This window comes from Strix aluco, chromosome 3 (assembly GCF_031877795.1).
Source record: "Strix aluco isolate bStrAlu1 chromosome 3, bStrAlu1.hap1, whole genome shotgun sequence".
Taxonomy (NCBI): domain Eukaryota; kingdom Metazoa; phylum Chordata; class Aves; order Strigiformes; family Strigidae; genus Strix; species Strix aluco.
Window position 1 is genome coordinate 52,115,564 of NC_133933.1, and position 20,395 is coordinate 52,135,958.

General features: G+C 38.1%; 1 protein-coding gene across 2 annotated transcripts in view; it reads right to left on the minus strand.

Moving 5' to 3' along the window:
* Positions 1-8,406: 8,406 nt before the first annotated feature.
* The window catches only part of SMOC2 (SPARC related modular calcium binding 2), a 149,160-nt gene continuing 137,171 nt past the window's right edge, over positions 8,407-20,395 (minus strand). The window contains exons 10-13 of one of the 2 annotated variants that reach the window (XM_074820683.1): positions 16,565-16,667; positions 15,427-15,674; positions 12,825-12,868; positions 8,407-10,053 (exon numbers count right to left, since the gene is read on the minus strand). In XM_074820683.1, coding sequence (XP_074676784.1) covers positions 10,030-10,053; positions 12,825-12,868; positions 15,427-15,674; positions 16,565-16,667 — 419 coding nt within the window. In that variant the 3' untranslated portion in view covers positions 8,407-10,029. Of the gene's footprint in view, positions 10,054-12,824; positions 12,869-15,399; positions 15,675-16,564; positions 16,668-20,395 lie in introns of both variants that reach the window. The other variant, XM_074820682.1, reaches the window with a different exon arrangement.

The following is a 20,395-nucleotide window of genomic DNA, read 5'->3' on the forward strand; positions in this document are numbered from 1 at the left end:
ACTTTCTTAAGATCCCTTATTCTAAAACTTACAATTTGCTGACTTTTCACAATACATGATCAATGTTTTTTCCTTCTGATGATGGCCTAAACCATTACATCAGTACATATGTCTGGATTACACATTAGATACTTTGATCCTAGCTTCACCCATGAGAAAAAATAAAATTAAACTTAAAAAAATATATCTGGTCCATAAAACCAACATTACCTTGTTCTTGAAATCCGTATCTTGGATACATATACTCTCCATTACTCAGAAAGTCAGCCAATAAGCACAGATACATTCCTTTGCATCTGGGGCCAGCTATGCCTTTGTCTTAGTGTGAATTAAAGTTGAACTAATGGTTGCCCTAACTTTATTCTGGCAAATGACCATTTCTCCTTCCTGCTCATGGAAGACAGTCCTTGCACACTCCTGCAGTACAGAGTAGGTCCCATCTGTTTCATCTGTTTGTTCATGTCCATACTTATTAAGCCTGATGGAAAGGCTGCTCTGAGCCTGGCACTGTTTTGTAGGGGTGGCTCATGCTAGGGCTTGTCTGGAGTCTCGCTCAGTGTCTGAGCCCACAAAGCCATGATCTGAAGCAACAGCACTGGAGCCCTGCTTTGAAATTGACCCAAGCATGACATTTAAACCTGGCACCTAACCAGATGTGCATTTAGCCCATCTAGCAGCACCCTCCTGACAGGTTTTTAAGGCAAAGAGCATTAGGAGGGACTCCACAGTGAATGGACTATCACAGGGTAACACACTCACTGCACTGTAGGCTGAGGTGGAAGGGGAAATGGTAGCAGCACTTTGCAAACATGTTAGCTCACAGCCTGCACTCATTACACTCTCAGCCCCTGGTTCCAGGGAACTGGGCATACTTGTATTTCAGAGCAGCTTGACTCACTACCTGTGAGAGCGTTTGTATGTTGACTCTGACAGGAGTGAGATGTGATAAAGTGATGCTTCCAGTCCCCTCTCAAATCTGGCTTACTCTTTAAATACACACTGTGCTCATTAGAGTCCCAGGTTCTGGTCTTGAACACTGGCTTAATGTTCCCAGGGAACCAGAGCACAGCTGGTCTGCACAACATTTTAGAGAAAGGTAGGGATCTTTATGTGGGAAAAGAAATTTGCCTGCGTGTTAGCTTGTCTGAATAAACATGGGTTTTGCTATTAACCACAGCAGTGAGTGTTTATTGGAGGCAATTCACAAAGGATATTAGACCGAGGGCATTATCTTTATATGCACAAACATCTGTATGCATTTTCCTGTAGCAAATGTATAATACTTCACTATCTAATAAATGTTGTTCTTAAAAAACTGAGTTGAAAGTTCATCAAAAGGCAAGTTTAAGAATAGCACAAGAAGGCATTTTACAAGTTTCCACATGTAGTTTTGCCTTTGCACTTCCACCTGGATCATTTGTATTCCACTCCTTGCTATCTTCGAAAAAAGGCTGTCAGCTACATCCAATTATCTCATAGTTTTGTGATATGCTATGACCACATGGGGGTTAGGATGAAAATAGTCAACTCCCTTATATTTATGACAGACACTCAAGCAATGGGAAACTCTTGTGAAATCCTGCGGCACGACAGAACCATGTAGTAGGTGTCAGCACAAGTTGAATTTTGCTCATGAAATGCATGTAAAAGATGATAAACATTAATAAACCTGATGCAATGAGCTTTCTGGCAGACTTTAATTATGCTTTTCCTAAAATAGATGGATTTTTTTCTTTTCATTGTTTCTTATTTTAAAAGTAGAATTAATAGAATTATGGTGGAAGCTAAATATAATCTAAATGCATGAAGAACAAAATGTGAAAATGCCATCAGCTAAGCATTGTCACCAGTATACCGATGCTTTCCTGTTAGGTCTCTCTTAACTGTGTTTTCTATTGTCCAGAAGACTGGCAACACTATTTAATATATAGAGAAATTGGTACAAATGTGATGTTTCATGGTGTGAAAGACTGTTTCAAGCCCACAAGGAAAAAAAAAAAAAAGATAAAATAATAAAATAAATGATACACTAACAGTTGTAATCAAGCAAGGCTTCTGAAGTACCCATTACTGGCTTCTCCTCTATGACAAGGCTTATATACTAACAATACAAACTAAAGTAAGACCTATAAGGGAAAACATCTCTAAAACTTACTGTTTCATTTCTATGGCTCAAGCCATAGTGACCAATTTCTTAAGCCAGATCCATCAAAAGTGATGTTGAAAATTAAAAGAAAAAAAAGAGGGAGAGGCAGGATATGTGATGATTGAATCTATGCTCCAGTATTCATTTACATGTTTAGCTTCTAGTTAAAAGCAATGCTCAATGCTTCTGACTAAACAGCCATGGCATTTGGACCATCTCTTCACAGAGAGACCTGGCTCATACTGGTGCCTTGATCCCTGTTTCTCACTGTGAAGAGGATGCTGACACCTGGGAAGTTTCATGTCACAAATTTCAGGAGATAATAATCCTTTCCTTCTATTTTAAAAAGGTAAAAAAGAGCAGACTCCAGAGTTTAACACAGTCTTTCCTTCATACACACCCCCCACCCCAGCATGCACTGCAAGCAACCAGTAAATCTGTGCCAGTTGTCATTTTCTTGCATTTTATAGCTGTACTGCCTGGCTTAATGTGAAAGCCTTCCAGGCAGAAGCTGTCCTCAGAACCACAATAGGAACTGGCTATGCTACTTACTGCCAGGACATAGGTTCTGGACAGCTAAATGTCTCTGAGCTTTAAGTGGTGCAGCAGGCACTGGTTGTAAGACAGGTTGTCTGGGCACCCTCAGGGTCAGCCTCCTACTCTTCACTTGGTCCCTCTTCACCATCCTCCTCCAAGCTCTACGTGGACATGTAGCTGACTCTCTCCCTCTCTCCCAGCTGCGCCCAGGTGAAGCTGCTTCCCAGCCTCTCCTGAGAGCTGGCTCAGCCTATGTCCGTTTGCTATTTGCATTAGGACAACATGCCATGAACTTGTTCCTTTACCTTCTCTACTGCACCACTGAAAATCTGAAGCATGAGGAATTTCTTGTCATTAGCTATTTTCCAAGTCATTTTCTGGATGATTATTCAAGGCTAATGAAGTCAAACTTCTTGTCATCGAGTCATCACAACATTTGTTGCCTTGAAATGTTGGGGGATATGGTATAGGGAAGAACTTTGTAGAGTAGGGCTGATGGTTGGACTTGATGATCCCAAGGGTCTCTTCCAACCTGAATGATTCTGTGATTCTGTGAAAATAGTTCTAGCCTGAACCTGTGATATGTTCCATAGGCTGCAAAGTTTTTTTGAACATCTTTCTTGCAATCTGCTTCTATGCCTTTTTCTCTCTCACACACAGATACAAACCTTTAGATTAAAGATTAAATATTTTGAGAAGTATTTAAATAATTATTTTTTAGCCACTCCAAGAGTGAACATAAAGGCAACCACAAAAAAAGACAATGAGAAACCAGCACTCTCTTGTAATCCTTTGCCATCAATGTGTTGATTAAAGAAAAGGTTTAACTGTAGGGTATCAGCCAAGCCTGCAGAGGATCTATTGGTGCAACGAATGAAATAAAAAAACTATGAAAAAAAAATCTAATTACACTTTGCTTGCATCTTTACTGAATAAGAAATACAAAAGGAAATTTATCTTTGTTGTGGTTCAGATTTCCTCATCCTGCTCAAATCTGCTTTTAATTTAGAAATATGCTGGTTTCTGCTTTCACATTTTCATTAAATGTTGCTTAGACTTCCTGGATATAAAGGAAGCCTTGGGATTGGTCACGAAAACAAATGTCTGTTGGAGCAAAGTGCTGGAGCCACTGGGATACAGAGGTCCAAATTCAGACCTTATGCATGGACAGGGAAGAAATCCAAGGGCAGGCTGGACCTCTTGTATAGGTCAGAAAGTGATGCTGTGTGAGAGCAATGCTGTGCCCAGGAAGAAGAAATTTGGGGGTCTCCTTTTTACCTGTGTCCCTTCTGTTCTTTTTCTCTCCTGGGCCCCTCAGACTTTTCCTCCTTATGGAAGTCTTATGTGTAGTTCTGTTTCTCTCTTTATCATTCCTATCCTTGCTTTGTTTGATTCCTGTTTCCTCTGTCATTCCTCCTCATTTACCCTCTCCTCCCATTTATATCTGTTATTTCTCCTTCCTTTCTTGTTCTGTCTCTTTGTTTCCTCCTCTTTCCCTCCCACATGTGGCTTTAGCACAGAGCTCTGGCCACCCCCTTCAGTTCCCCTGAGGTGTCTCCATGATTGTCCTTTCACTCCTCTCTTTTATCTGTTCCTCTGCTTCATTTTGTCTTCTCTCTTTCCTTTTTTTAATTAGTCTTTTTTAAACAGATTTTTTTTTTTCCACCTCAGCACCTCATCCTTCATATATTTTGTCTTGAAAAATATTTCTTGAAACCTATGTACAGCAGCAAGAATACAATTCATGCTCCTGGGATAACAGCAAGAGATAGGCTAGAGAACAAGCTTCCTCCCTCAATGCTGAGCATTCAACACAAAGAAATACACTACAGACCAAGAGAAGCACAACCCTCATCTGCAGAGCATTAAAGAGCTGATGTGTGCGGACACTGCTCCATCATATGGTGCTGAGCAGAAAGAGGAATTGTTAGGTGGGAGTTAACTAAGCATATGCATCTGTTGAGGGGTCACAGTATTTCTCAAATACTCCTTAGCTGAGACTTGCATTGATTCCCACTCAGTTAAGTATAACAGTCTGTCACTCTGAGTATGGATTTGATGTATTAAGAAGCAAGAAGTTAGGGTTTGTCATTGATGATACAGGGCAGGAGTTTTCAGCGAATCACAGCCCACCAGGGTAAAAAGTCTGAGCTGTGGAGTAATACCCTGTAATTTACAGTATCTATCACGGCGGTTTTGCTTGTGTTCTTTGTTCTGGGCCTTGGTCCCACAGGTATCCCAGCCTGGGGTCTCAGAAGACTGAAACCAAGCTGTGGGTTCAGGAAGACTGCCTGGGGAGCTACATGCCAACAGAGCTAGAGCTGCTCCTCAGGTAGTGGTCAAAGTGGGGTTTGGCACGCATCATCCTTTGAGTGAAATGACTGGTAAAAGAGATACGTTAGGATATTATTTTAGGTTTGAGGGTGTTTCCATACAGTCCCATGGAAGGCTTGTTCTGCAAGCTAGAAAAGTGCCCTATATTATTTCTGCATGTTACTAATTCACACTGTTTCAACTGTGCTGCATAGATACAAGTTAGAATAAATACCTTTACCCATATTGCAGTTTTCTTCATGGTCCATCAGTTCGTCAAGCTCCAGCCCTGTTAAATGAAAATGCAGCATTTCTTTGCCTCATGCAGGGCTAGCAAGGTACTCAAAGACTGTAAAATGAGACTCAGATGAAGCATGACAAATTAATGTTCAGAAACCTGACTTCTTTCAAACAAATATGATTTTTTTTAAAAAAGTTGAGGAAAGAGCAAGAACACTGCTACCTTTCATAATATCTGATTTTGGGATAAAATTGGTGTCAAAATGCCCCTTTTCAGTTAATACTTCATGCTTTTTAGATAAAGGAAAAGAAGTTTCAACAAAAAAAATAACCACTAAACAAAAAAATACTTTAAAAAGTGAAATTTCATGGAAACCCTCAATCGCATGAAATTGGTCAATCATGGTTTAGTGAAAACAATGCTTGTCAACAAAAACTTCATTCACGACTTTTTTTTTTCTTTTTTTCTTTTTTTTTTTCCTGACTGACTACTTAGCACAGATAGAGTCATCTTCATGGATGTTCTGCAGGTACTGAGTGGCTTCATAAATCTTTATAAACTTTTATTTGTGATGTAATACAAAATTGCAGCCTTCCATCTACAATTTCATAGGCTGTGCTAGTCCTTTATGAGTGATTTTCTTCATAAAGTACCCATTTAGCCAAGAATGGATTTCATGCCTGTGCAAAGAAAAATTCTGTATTTGATAAAAAGCAAGCAATCCTATGCATTGAACGGATGTCAAGGGTAAAGAGAGTCTCTAGGGAAAGGATGCCTCAGATGACTGTATTTTACGGAAAAGATTGTTCACATGCACAGAATGGACTCTCATTTTGCTATCTTCCCTTTCAATAGGCTTTGTATACCAGCAGTGACATTAGTCAGAGGACAAAGCGAATGACGAAACAGGGAAGGTGAATGTAGGAAAGGCAGAATATTGCATATATTTCTATTGTTAACCTAGATAAAAAACAGACTTCTCTCCCTGCCACCCCCCTCCTTGGATGTTCTAGAGAAATGTGTTGTTCTCAATGCTTTCCACATGAGCTTTTGTTTAAAGAAAAAAAACCCCAACATGTATTATTTATGCTTTTTAAACAAAGGGCTTATTTTCACTTATAAAACTTGAACAGAAACAATTAAACGGGACAAAGAGTACAGCTTGTATCAGCAATTTACTATAGTAATTCTAATATTTCAGACATCAATAAACTTAGTTGATTGTTATTTAATGTCAAAGTAATTACTCCAAAATGACATAAATTTGCCATCCTAAAGAAAACAAAAGAAATAAACCTTTCACTTTCTTCATTAAAGACTCTTTCACACTAGTTTCTATTACCTAGTTATATAATACGCTAGTGTAAATATTTAAAAGGGAAAATTAAATTATCTTTGCCAGGGAAGATTTCTTAACCTCTATTAATCCATCTTTTATTACTACTGTAAAAGGAAAATATTAATTAAATCTGTCAAATCTTGGACACACTTAAATGTCTTTAATGATGCAATCTATATTTTTGTTTCTTCTTCCAGCTTTCTAGGAATGCCTGCTTTCTCCATTGGCTTATTGCACTTATGAAGGGCAAAAGCCTGGTCCAAATGAGAAAAGTACAGCGTATTCCTTGATTTATATGCAGTCTTCTCCCTTACGCTTATATGAACTAATGCTTTTTTGCTCTCTTATTGTCTGAAACGACATTAGCAAGAAAAGTTGTCATTCCAAGCAATCATCTAGGTCCCAGTTCTGCAAAATGAGTATCTGAAATTTAGGCATTTTGTTAGACTAGGAGAAGACTAAGAATCAAGTGATTTTAGTAAAACTGGAACTATGAAGTTGGCCTACTTGTAGGGCTGGGAACAAGACAAGAAAGTTAAATAAAGTGTTGACAAAACATGGAACATTTCTCACTGTGTGGCCTGTTGACTAATGGACGTTGCAACAGGCTGGACAAATCATTGAACACATACACATTTTTAAAACTTAATAGTCTTATATTTACAACTTTGTAAAAGCTCTAAATAAATCTGTTCAGCAATAGCTGGAACTAGAACAAATATTGGTCAATGAGAAGCAGAATATAAGTTGTGCTTTCAATAAGAACAGAATTAAAATTGAGACTAAATTGTTCCACATGGAATAGGATAAAAACTAGAACTAACTAATTACTGTGGAACTAAACAAACACTGGTACTGTAGTGTGAGCCTAAGGGCCTATCCACATGGATTCCTTTTTGGTATCAAGGCCATGCTTGGTTACAACTAGAAGGGCCAAGATTTATCCAAGTTTAACTATCCTGTGGATACATGGGAGATACAGGAACCTAAGGTGAATTTATCAGGTTTTCAATCTGGACTCTAACTGGAATTATAAGAACTCAGTACTGCTTATAACAAAGTGCTGTAATGTCTAGAAATTGAAATGAACCATAAATGTGATGACACAGAAATATGTACAAAGATGAAATACCTCATATTTCAGTCACTGTAGAGTCATTTAATGATTCTATGTTGTAGAAGTCTTTGGATACCTAAGAGAACACCTGTAGCATTTGTTCGTGTTTTGATAAGTGTTTAAGGCTACTCATTACATAGTCAAGTGGCTAGTCCAAATCTGCCTCCTCACACACCCTCTCAGTTTAAATGGGCTGCCATTTCAGACCATGGACATGGCAAAACATTTGATTGCTTACATTTATATTGTCTCCAAAGGTCACAGTGGTGGAATTAGATGTTTCTTACAAAACATTGCTATTAACCATATTGTGCCCACCTAATCAGGTGCTCAGTATTCTCAGGGTTTGCCTCTCTCTTCTGATTGTTTCCAGTCAGGTTGAAAGTTGTCCAGAAGCTCACACTCACACTCTATCTATGCCACATTGCACTGTGCTGAGAAGAGGCCAGAGACCAAGCTGAAGCTATATGGAGATAATAGCAACAAAGGATCTGGCCTCAGAATCACATCTTTAAGAAAGCAATGGTATGAATAAGGCATGAACGACCTTAGGAGACAATTCAATAAAGGGACAAGGGAAGAAAAGAAGATGGACACAATGTGAGGTCATGAGGTTTCTTGTAAACTCAACACAATAGTGAAGTCACCACTGTGTGTACCTGCTTCCAAACACGGCTATCACCTGTGTTGCAGAAGAAAAACCACCAGCCTGGTTTGATAACATACTGATCTTTAATCTATAAAGAAGATTAAATTCAAAGTTTAACAGTATAAAAGAATAAAAAATACCTTTTTAAACAAAAATACGAGATAACACACAGTTGCATCTTGGTTCCTCCTGCTGCCAAAGCTTAGACTACACAACTTCTGGGGTACAATTCCACTGCATACAGTGTTTCCTATCACTTCAGCCTATGTTGAAATTGAAATGAAATATTTGTATTTGCAAAAAAGCTTTTCCAGGTACAAGCTCAAGACAGGGTGCTACTGTGATTAGCTAGTCACACGTCAGATCCCACACGTTATTTAAACAAACCATAACAAAATCACTGCTTGTTGCAACATTCCTGCCTTTTCATGTCAGCTCCTAGATGCCAGCAGTCCATCTACCACTGCCTCGATCAACCCAACTGCTTGTAACTCACAGTTGTTCAAGAGCTGAACCTTTTTTACTTGGATCCTCTGCTCTAAATTCACATCCACAAGTTCTTACTCCCCTATGGCACAAATACAGAAAAGCACTGGGGGGAAAATGACAGAGAAGGCATGAAAACTTGCAAGAACTTCTTTCAGACAGCAAGGAAAAAGCCTCAGGCAGGGGCGATGTGAGTAGCCCTTCTTGATGGCAACCGTTCATAATTTGTTCAGCTTTACCTCTAGTGGACCCTGAGGCAAACCAAAGAGTTGATGGGGGCAGCCAGGTGTAGGGGAAGAAAAGGTTGAACAACCTGTTTAGCCTTCCTCATCTCTTTATAGTTTAGATTTACAATTCTGACCCATATAAACTCTGCTCCTGCTTTGCACTGTCCTCAGAAGCATGATTCTAAGCCCAGGTTGAACCAGACTGGAATGACATTACGATCCACCTTACTCCTAGTTGTCTTGCTGTATTAATAACCCAAGTGAAAACAAACAGGGGAAGAAATTCTACCAAAACTTATAATGGAAGGCATCTCAAAAATGGACAAAAGGATACATTTTTCTACAAGTTTCCCAACTGTAGAATAACTGTTTTGAATCCATTAGTGGTTGCATTCTTATTGCATGATCTTTGGAAAGCATCATAATAACAATGAAAACAAAATGAAATTAAAATATTGCCACCGATGAAAAATCTGTTCAGTTAAAAACTGCAAACCCAAGTAAACAGCAATTTACACACTTCCCTCAGTCCTGCAAACCTGAAACATCCAACACTGCTTGGACAAAATTGAAAATACAGTAGACTTTTCAGAATAACTCTACTTAAAAGACAGTATTGATTAAGAAAAACAAGGCATACTATTGAAACCAAAATACATAGAATCAGGTTTCTATGCTACTGTTTGCCAAAAAGCTATTTTTAAAAAAATGGTTTAAATGCAAACTTTTACATCTCCAACATGTTTTACATATTTCAGACAACAAAAGAATACACATACATTGTATGTGATAATTTTTCAAAACTAGCCATTACATTTTCACAGATTAAAAAAAAGTCTGCTTAAATATTTTATTTCTACAAAGTGAATTTACATTTTTAAGTACAAAGTGCAAATACTACAGTTGTTTTTATTGCCTTTTGGTGAGGAAATCTCCCACATGTCAAAGAGATCTGCCTTGGATCAGTGAGCCGTTCACCCTTGCTTCTTAGAAACTTGCTGAAAGAAAGTTGAAAAATTTTTCATTATTAATGATGTTTTCAAGTAATCAAGTATAAACATTTATCTCTATTTTTCAGCAGTGTCCACATGCCACTGTCAGAACAAGAGTTCTGCACAAATACATATGGGGAATAAAAAAATGCCTGCCCTGTAGTCCTTCATAGCATCTACGAACAAGGATAGGAGCAACATCTTTACTATTTCTTACCTACAGCCTCTTTAAATCTGTACCTGTCAAACACACAGTTTTAGCAACTGCCTGGGCAAGTCCCTGGTGCAATATACCTTTCTATGGTATGTGATGTTTAAGGAATGGGCTGCTTGCCAAAGTCTTATGAACAATCTATAGTTTCCTTGTAAAATTTTTGCTAGGCTGCAAAAGACCCTCTGGGTCTCATTGACAGTGTGTGTGCGTGTATGCGTATGTTTGTTGGACAGGGTGGAGCTGAGCAAGGGAAATATACCTGGCCACTAACCCCAGTTCTGTCAGATCCATCATGTATTTGACCTCTTTTAGAGCAACCACAGTTAGCATATTAATACATGTATCTATATCTGCTTGCTTTCAGTAAGCTTGTATGTGCATATGCACATACAGACGTGCACATACGTAAACAAACCATTCAGGAATACATGCCTAAGCACACATAAACATATATATAACTGAACTTCTGCAATAAACTAGTAGAAAATGAGCTCTTGAGTGCCTATCTATCTCCTGAGTGGTGCAAACCTGATCACTTCTTAGATGGGTGGTTTCCTTTGAGTAGATCCTACCCAGCCCAGTTGCTTTTCAGTAACTTCAAGTAAAAGTTTTTGTGATGAAAGCCACCTTCTGCATTTGCAGCCTTGTATTGTTTAAGTATGAAACTGCCAACAGATGGTTTGCTGAGCCAGCCTTAATTCAAGGCTATCATTTGTCAGCAACAGCTTTTAAAATAATTGGTGCTGAGTCAGCAAAATTATTGGACAAAATTAAAAAACATAGATGTTCTAAGACACTTTTATTACACATTCTGCAAGTCAGGATCAGATTACAAGAAAGGGGAGAGGGCTTGTCATGCTTCAAGTGTAATGCACGTGTGCCAGTAATTGACATTATATAATTAAAATAACCCCTTTGAATGTTTTTGAGTTCCGACAGAGTAATTGTTTTCAGGCTGCCTTGTTTAAAGCATAAGTAATTTGTGGGGGAATTTGAAAAGTTAAGACCACAAACATTTGTTTAAACAAACAGAAACTTATCACATCCTCTAGCTGTGAGAATATTTTATATTCCATCAAAGTATGTAGGAGGTCTGGTAGAACCCACAACCAATGTTGAGCTTGCCTTAGGAAGTGTGAACCTAACATCAAACAAATCAGAGATAAAGCAAGTAGCAGACTGACTAGCAACAATGAGAGGAAGATTTCTTTTGGCTTGTGGGAAGGTTCATCTTGAGTTTGTTTTTTAACAAATTAATCTAGTTTTCTGATAGATAGGAATATATTAACCACAACTATGTTTTGGGGATATTTTTAACCAAATTCCTATTTTCCCAGCTGCAGGGTTACCTGAGCTGTTCTTATAATATGTTTATATTAATATTTTTAAAAACAGTTCATCATTTACTCATGCTTTTGTGGGCATTAATCACTTAATTCCTCTAACTAATACAAAACTGAGGCAAGAATGGTATGAAGATGATTCTTTTCCTAGACCATTCAAGTAACTGGCAAACTCACAAGTCCTTCTTTGGAACCATGCAGAAGTTCTAGGAAGTTGTGCCCATGTTCTCCAGAAAACCACATATTTAGGATTAATGGTTATAAAAATAGACACACACAAATGAGAAACCATTTTCTAACCATTTTATCTGAGCTTCCACTTGAGTCTCTCCTTTTCAACGTGTACCTTTCCTTGATTTAAAAAATCTGCTTTTGTGTACATTCGTATGCCTTGAGTAGCCAAAACTCCATGAATGACATACAGTGGTGTTATTTGGAAAACCAAAATCAAGTCTTTGCAGAAAATTGATGCAAAAACAAATCACAGATTATGTTGGCAGGGCACTTCACATTTTATTTGCTACAATCATTCTGCAGACCTAACCAATTTTAGTTTAAACATACATCAGCAGAGTGATTCAAATCCTAGTTCTCCAGCATAATTTTGCTCAGCCAGCAAAGGCATTTCAAAGTGATTGCATTTTCTCTACGCTATTTTAAAAGGTGTTTAAAGCCACCATACAATAATTCAGTGGGGTTTGTGAAATATACAGATTTTCATAGGGCATGGGAAATGCATGGCTTTGTTCACAAAGAGTAATTTCAATCAATGTAAATTTATGTCTATAGTGTGACACACAGGAAAGTTAATGGAATTCAGTTAAAGCAGAATGTAAATGAAGATAAAGCAGTACACATTTAAAAGTGTATGGGAATGCTGTCACTCAGGAATGAGGAAGACTCATATGAGGGCTCAATTACACTCACCTAATTCTCACTAACCTATATGCCAATTTATGCTTTACTGAGAACATCCATATGCAGGCCTAATCCACTTTGCATTTATGCACATTTACTCTGCACCTGTAGTTGACTTATTCAGTTTTCCTTAGATAGAACTTAAGCCAAAATTTGTTAATCAGGATGCTGCTCTACATTTTCCTGGCAAGTCTGCAGAATGGCAGATTAATGCAGTTTGAAGCTGCACTGAAATCTGCTAAAACCCCAAGAAGTTCAGCTGGGCAAGGCAGAAATGAGATCTTGCTCTCCTCAGTACTCACCTGCCTGCTGGATGAAGTGCTCTCAGTGTTGGTTTTAGGGGCCGCTAAAGGAAGGAAAATAAAACATAATAAATATGGTTTGCAAGTTATATGTAGCATCCCCAAGAACTGAAGCCCTCATTCTAAAAAGGTATTTTTTTAGATCAGTGTATCTGCACAGATTTCACTAAAGGAGATAAAATATTTCAGACCTTTCATTGAAACATCCACTTTTTTCTTTCCTCAATACAGGTGGTGCTTCTTTCATGGAGTTATATGAAAGATGAATGGCAGCATTTCTTACCAGTTAATATGACATTTGCTTAGGACAGATTGCATACAGTCAGTGTTGAGCATTTCAAACTTATTAAATCTTTAGTAGTAAAGATTGCCTATTATCCCTGATGGGAAAGAAGCATGGACAAGCAGACTGTCTGGAAAGCATTCACTTTGCTTAATGATATTGCACGGGAACAGCTCTATGAGCCAAAGACATTGTTCACATTTTATCTGTAAAACAAGATTATTGCTGGTTTTTAAGTTTCCTAGTGGCAAAGCCCAAGACAGTGCTCTAAATGAGGGGAAAAAAAAAAAAAAAAAAGACAAAAAGCAGCTGCATGAGTCTGCTGGCCCATTCAACTCCACAAACAAATAGGAGGCGATGAAGGAACTCCTCCTCTTGGTTTTCCATATCAGTTTGCTAGTCAATCAAGCTGTACTGGGACAAACGGGAACAAAACTGGACCTTGAAAAATACTGTAGCAGCTAGTATTCCCCTGAGAAAGTATGTTTTGCAGCTCTATGGCTTTTATATTGCTTCAAATGGCTCTCCCAAGACACCTGGGACTCACACAGAATGATACAGAGCCACCTCCTTATCTCAGCTCTCACATCACCTTATCTCAGATCTCACCTCTCAGGTGATGGGGTCTCACCTATTCCTAGAAATATAACTCTAGCTGTAGTGAAGTGATGATTGATTTCTTTTGTGCAACTGAAAGGATTATCAAAAAGGAAATTTTAATTGTCAAGCAGGAGAAACAAAACAGAATGCTGATATTCCAACAAAAGCAATTTTTACTGTCTTGTCTTTAAAAGTAAGTATTCCTAGGAAAGCAACAAAATTATTTGATTTAGAATTTTCTTCCAACTGGATGCCATTAGTTTTTCAATGCAAAAGTCCTGGGGTGTTTCTTCCTTCCAAAAATGAATGTTCTCATTATTGACTACATTTTTTTGGAGAAGCTCTGTCAAAAATCTCCAGTTATGGTGAACATAATTTTTACTTTAGCAAAATCTGTGTGTGATCTTCATATAAATTCATGTATCTTACAACTTTCTTTTCCGAAACAGGCAGTTTATCCTAATCTTTGTTTTTTCACTGGAATGGACACAGGAAAAACTGGGTTTTGCTGAGTCTTGCTACAGCTTTCCTTTATGTCCTGGGGCAATGATTTTGGACCCAAATTTCATCTACGATAAAAGAACACGGAATGCCAGCTACAGCAGGACAGAAGTGTCTTGAAACAAATGCTAACATATGAAGTGACCATAATGGCTTCCACTTTAAAACACTAGTCTGCCAAATACAGTAAATGAAAATGAAGGTGTTATGCTTCAGTTTCCACATTTATAGCATACAGATAACAACAGACATCCACCTTCAAATACATTTTTTTTTACATCCATCATCCAAGCAAAAATTGCAAGGTATTATTATTAGGTCCACAAAAAACACAGAAAACAAATCCTGGATTTGATAAACTTGTTTTGAGAGATCTGCATCTGTGACCCACAGACAATTTACTTTATTAGGAAAATGTATGCTATACTGTCTTTCTGCAGTGTTCCCTTTCTAAACTTGAATACAACCAATTTTGTGGAAATCATTTGATTTCTGACTGCATTTCCCACTTGACTTGTTTTTCATTTCCTAGGACACCTTTGTTTTACTGCCCTGGCTTCATTTTAAGGTCCCAGACAAACAAAACAATTAGCCTACATTCATGTTCTACAACTTCTTACAGTATGGGGGTCTACTGTTGCTGTTTAAAACTTCTTTTTTTTAAAATTCTTCCTCATTTTCAGGAAGTTGTTCCCCTTTCTACCCGTTTGGCAGCAAGGTAAGGTGGCTGTGTACCAGCAGTTGTTCCACCTGTTTGGCGGTTGACCACATTCCTCATTGTATCTCTAAACCACATTTGAGAAATGAGAAGTCATTAGAAAGCTCAACAATGTGCTTCCTTCTCAGCAGGAATCCAAAAAGCACAGATGTGATACTTCCAGTCATTCAGGACATCGTACTGTAATAACATTAAACTGGCTTTTCGATGACTGTTAATGTTATCTTATCCTCTTAGGTTTCCTACTGTAATACATTTAATGGTCAGAATCAATGGGAAGTTTTTGATTCTGTTGGAGCAAAGTGATGATTTGCCTACAAAGATGCAGCTTTCCTGTGGTCTGTCCTAAGCAACAGCTGCATTAGCTACAGACAGGTGTATTCTTTTATTTTGTATACTTCTGGCATATACAAATATCAGACGTCATCAGCTTTGAAGAATCTAGTGAAAAAATAGTTAGAAAAGGTTCTTACTATGGCGTTTCTTTGTTTCTGCTTTACCTTCTTCTTTCGTTACTCCCAAGCAGCCCATTAATTCTTGAACTGACAAGGACTTATCATTGTTCACATCGCAGTATTCCACAAACTTTTTTACACATTTTTTGGGTTTTGATTTCTTTCTTAGGAACCTCTTAAATGGCTTGATTTCTTTCTTGCCAATGTCACCACTGGAATTTTTATCTAGCTGTTTGAAATACCAATGGACCACTCTCTCTTCCAGAGTATGATTTGGATCAGGCTCTGAAACCCTGAAAGAGAAAATAAGAGTCTTAATTCTGATACATAAACCTCAGTTTATACCTTTATTTCAGAATAGTTAAATCACTGTCAGATGCTCTGTTACATAAACCTCCCTGCTTTTGGCCACTAGCTTCTTGCAGTGAATCCCTCTTTTTTTCACTTTGGCCAACTGTATCCTAAATTTTACACTAAGGGCTGGAATCTGCTCTTAGTTAACTCTCTGAAATTGTGTTGAGGCTGGCACCATACTCAGAAAACAGTGCTTTCCCCTTTCATTTCCTGAAACAGAGAAAAGTGAAGAGAGAAATAAAAGAGAAAAAGACAGTTTCATAGATGGCAGACACATTAAAACACGTAATCTATCCAACTGAAGTAGGTCAACAGTCAGCATCACCAAATACCTAGGCTCCAATTACAACCCATGATGGATGCTCTTAGAGATAAAACACCCAAATGCATTGAATTACAGAGTAAGTTATAACAATAAATGCCACCTTCTCTTCAGATTGCAAGCACTTGACCTGCAGACATGCAAAGTTTGACAGCACTTACGCATTTTTAATTCTGCCTGTGACTGTTGATAGCATTGGTTTGTTTCACAAGCAGCTAGGCACATATTCATCAAGTAAAGCCTAAGAGGAGAATAAAGACTGAGACAGTTGCACCTGCAGCTACAGATAAACTCTAAGCTGCGCTGCTGCTGAGAATTCAGCTATCAAGTGCATTTCTGTTTAGTGGACATAGTCTACAATGGTAACTGTGAAGTAAACTCTCCTAGATAGGTTCTTTGAAATTTATCCTTTGTGAAGGTAGAAGAATTACTTCTGCAAGACCTCAACAATTCATTCACCACTGCCAGCATCCTTTTACAGACACACAAAAAGGATCTGAAACTCACCGGCTAGAAGACAAGGATGGATCAGAGACTGCGTGCACCATATCCGTGGACAGTGCATCCAAAACACTAGTCAGGAACTCATTCTTCTTGGCCCCAGGACAACCTAGAAAAATAATTTTTTTTTCTTTTCTTGTTTCCTCTTTTTGCAACATTTAAATTCCAACAACAGTTCAAACTTAAGAGATAGATGTGACTCCCTGTACACAAATTCGCATCAGTTGTGGACAAGTTCATAACATAATTCAAAGACAAGCATCTAAATTCAGGTATATATTTGTAACATAGAGCAGGAATAGAAAAACATCCTTTTAAACTCAAGCAAGTGGGAATCTGGTTTGCATACCTCGGATTCCTTTCTTTCAATTTTTGCCATTAATTTTCCTTCTTTAAGATATTTTTTTCATGGGTGTCACATTTTGAAAAGAACAGCTTTGAAACAACAGAAGTTTTTACATGACACGGACCATTTAAAACATAGACTAGAAGCCCATAGCACAACACTTCTTTCAGATTTCCACTTTTGCTCTTCTCAACTACCAATTCTCAACACAAATTCTCTCAGTGCATTGGTTTTCCTCTCTGTAAAATGACAGTCAACTCCTTGCCTCTTTCACTTTTTTCTTGGACAGGAGTTAACTGCCACTATACAGCACCTAGCCCTGTTGGATGATGTCAGTTGGTATTTTGGTTCATACTGTAGGATCCTATGGTGATGCTAGATCATCCTCATAATTACATTCCCTATGCCATGAGGTTTGTCTCTGAAAGAAACTGACAGCACATGTCAGACACATAATATGTCAGATAAATATATACTGAAAGATCCACTCTTAGAACAGTGCAGCTGGAGCTGATAAATTCATCTGACAAGCGCATGGATGTTGACACATGGAGGTTTGCTTATACAATACACCTGCTTCCTCTCCTCTTCCCTAGAGCCCTAAGCCAAACACCAGGTCTTCCCCTAGCCCTGCAATAGCTGAGTTAAACTCTAGGATGATCCATGAGCAGTGACATAGAGATGACAAGCTTGAAGCCGGAGCCCATTGCAGGACTTTCATAGACAATACTGTGCTGGAGGCCTGCTTACCCATAGTTCTGTTCTTAAGTGAAAAAGGGAAATGCTTTAAAGTGTTGTGGAAAAGGGAGATTAGTCAATCAGTATGGATTCATTATTTCATTATATTTCTCAGCGACCTTTGGAGCAGGCAGTAGGATTATCTGAGCTTGAAAAGCCTCACCTTGCCCAGCAAATTATTTTTTAATACATCCCATATTGATTCAAGGAAATGAACCTGTTACATTAGCCCTTAGCTGTGTAGCAGTAAGAATAGCTCAGCTATTATGTATAGCAGCAGCACCCACTACATATTATTATCTAACACATACATGCAGTTATGAGTTCCCTGTCTCTTATGTGTTTGTCTTCAGCACCAGGGAAATTTTATTCCAGTAACTGTAAAAGGTGTATAACAGAAATTCACTGACGCAAGTTTCACTGCACTAAAAGTACACATCTGAAACCAGTTGTCACTCTCCTAGATATGTTCCTCTTCCCTTAGCCTTTAACCAGGTTTTTTTTTCCTGTTACAGCTGGGAAAAAATAAAAAAGAAAGAAAAAAAACCCCAACCGAACAGCTATGACTATAATCCTAAATTTGAGTTCAGTGAGACAAGCACCTGAGTTTTCTCTGTAAGGCACAGAAATGAGAAGGGTGGCAAGAGATTAACAGGGAAGGACAGAAGACTACACCAACTGGTTCCTGGCAGCATTCAGTTCATAATTCAAAAGTATATTCTCTAGAGCAAAGAGTTTGCTGGTAAGTCTCAAACACCACGACCGTGTAAGTAAATCGTGCATTGTGATTTAAATGAAGCCATGTAACTTTGGAAGTCATAAAAGCACATTTTCCCAGAGATGAGCAAGCAGAGCCCAAGCAGTTCCCATGCAGAAGGCACATACTGCCATGTTAACACAGCAACCTGTCTGAATCAAGCAACTAAGTCTCTGCGCAACCTACTGAGCTCAGCACTGCATCTTGCTAGCAAGGATACTTGACCTGTGGACCAGAGCTGGTTCTCTTCAAAGGACAGGCAAAAAGGGTCTCCATGTTCGAGGGTTCCATGTAGACCTATCTTTAATGGTACAAGCTTTATCCATTTCACGCTGGGGTTGTGTTACCGTTGTCAGGCAGAAGCCTGAATCCTGCTCCAAACACGCCCTGTGAAACAGGGCTTGTGGAAAATGCAGACAACAATACTTCAGCATATAACAATGCAGTGCAATATGGAGACAAGACAATTTGACTTTTTGCCTTTCCCTGTCCTTTTTTGGATAGATAATAATGTTAATATCCAATTTGATTTAGGAGCTCCGCCTGAGTTTTTCATATTAGTTATTAATGTATTCCTGAACCATCCTGAACCACAAAAATGTATGTTTTAGGTAGTTTCCACTGCTGTTCAGGGAGCTGCTGAGTGTACTTATGCTACAGATGTAGAGATCAAAATCATGACTTAGCTTGCTATTTATGAGATACAGCTAGGTAGGGGAAAGTATCAACTTCTAAATTCACAAGAAATCATGGGGAAAAAAATTCCATCGTTTAAAGCCTGTCTGACAATTTTCCCTAAAAATAAGAAAGGTTTCTAAATCTGTATTGCATAAAGTTGCAATAGCAGCTGACAGCAGTAGAAATCTTCTCATAGAAAAGAAAAGTCACTGTTAAAACAAACACAATCAGTTGCTGTGAAACATTCTAAATTATAACTCTACTACTTAATGTAAAATGACACCCCACAAAATCCTCACCAGTTAAATACAGAGAAAATATTCAGTTTCTCCCAATTACAATTTTTGCTGATGTGTGGGCAATCACACAGCAATTTACCTCACAGTGAAATCTCTGTTCTTTGCAGGTGTTATTAACTCAGAAAAATTCTCTGGAGGTTTCACGCTAAGCTTTAATTTTCAACTAACTTGCGGATGAAATGGCAAGACTGGGGGAGCTTTAGCTTGATTGTAATGAATAATTCACTCTTACTGGACTAAATACAGAAAGGGAAAGACTAGTCCCTTATGGGAGCCTTATGCTTCTCACTATGGTTTATGTGCTTCAGTTTCTTCTTCTGCAGCTGCTTGCCCTGTGTGGATTTGACAGCTTACATAAATAATAATTTGTTGTTAAAGGGTTGAAGTTGAAACCACATGGAGTTAACCTACAGGTCTAGAGATGTAACACAGAGTTGAGTGTTTGCTTTAAGGATAGTTTTACCCAGAGCAAACCTTAGACCAACAAATACATACCACAAATGACGGGAATATACAAACACCTCATTTCAGCTATAATATAAAGGTAATCAAAGAATCGTCATTATACATTATATATCTCATATGTACATGTGTCTCTCTGTAAATATATCTACCTTTAGTACTGGGGATGGATTTCTGATGTTAAATCTGTGGGGCAGTTGTCTGTAAACCTTCTAAAATATGCACCCAAGTGCCTTGGAGCTCCCTGCTTGGTTGATAATAATCTACTACTGTCAATCTTGGAAGATTATCTTTTTACAGCACATCTGAAGTCATGGCTGGAAAGGTATTTTGTTCATTTCTGTAAAAATGTGAATACATTAGATAAGATTAATCACTTTAAAAGGGAGTTTATGTTAATCTTCCTGCAAGAGAGGAAACTGTTTTGAGTCAGTCACTCAAGTAATTAAAGGCATGATAACTTCCAACTGGCAAATCTAAAGCTTCTTTTTTATTCCCTGTTTGTTAATATGAATTATTATGAAAGGTTTAGCAGTGCACTCAAATACAATGATCAC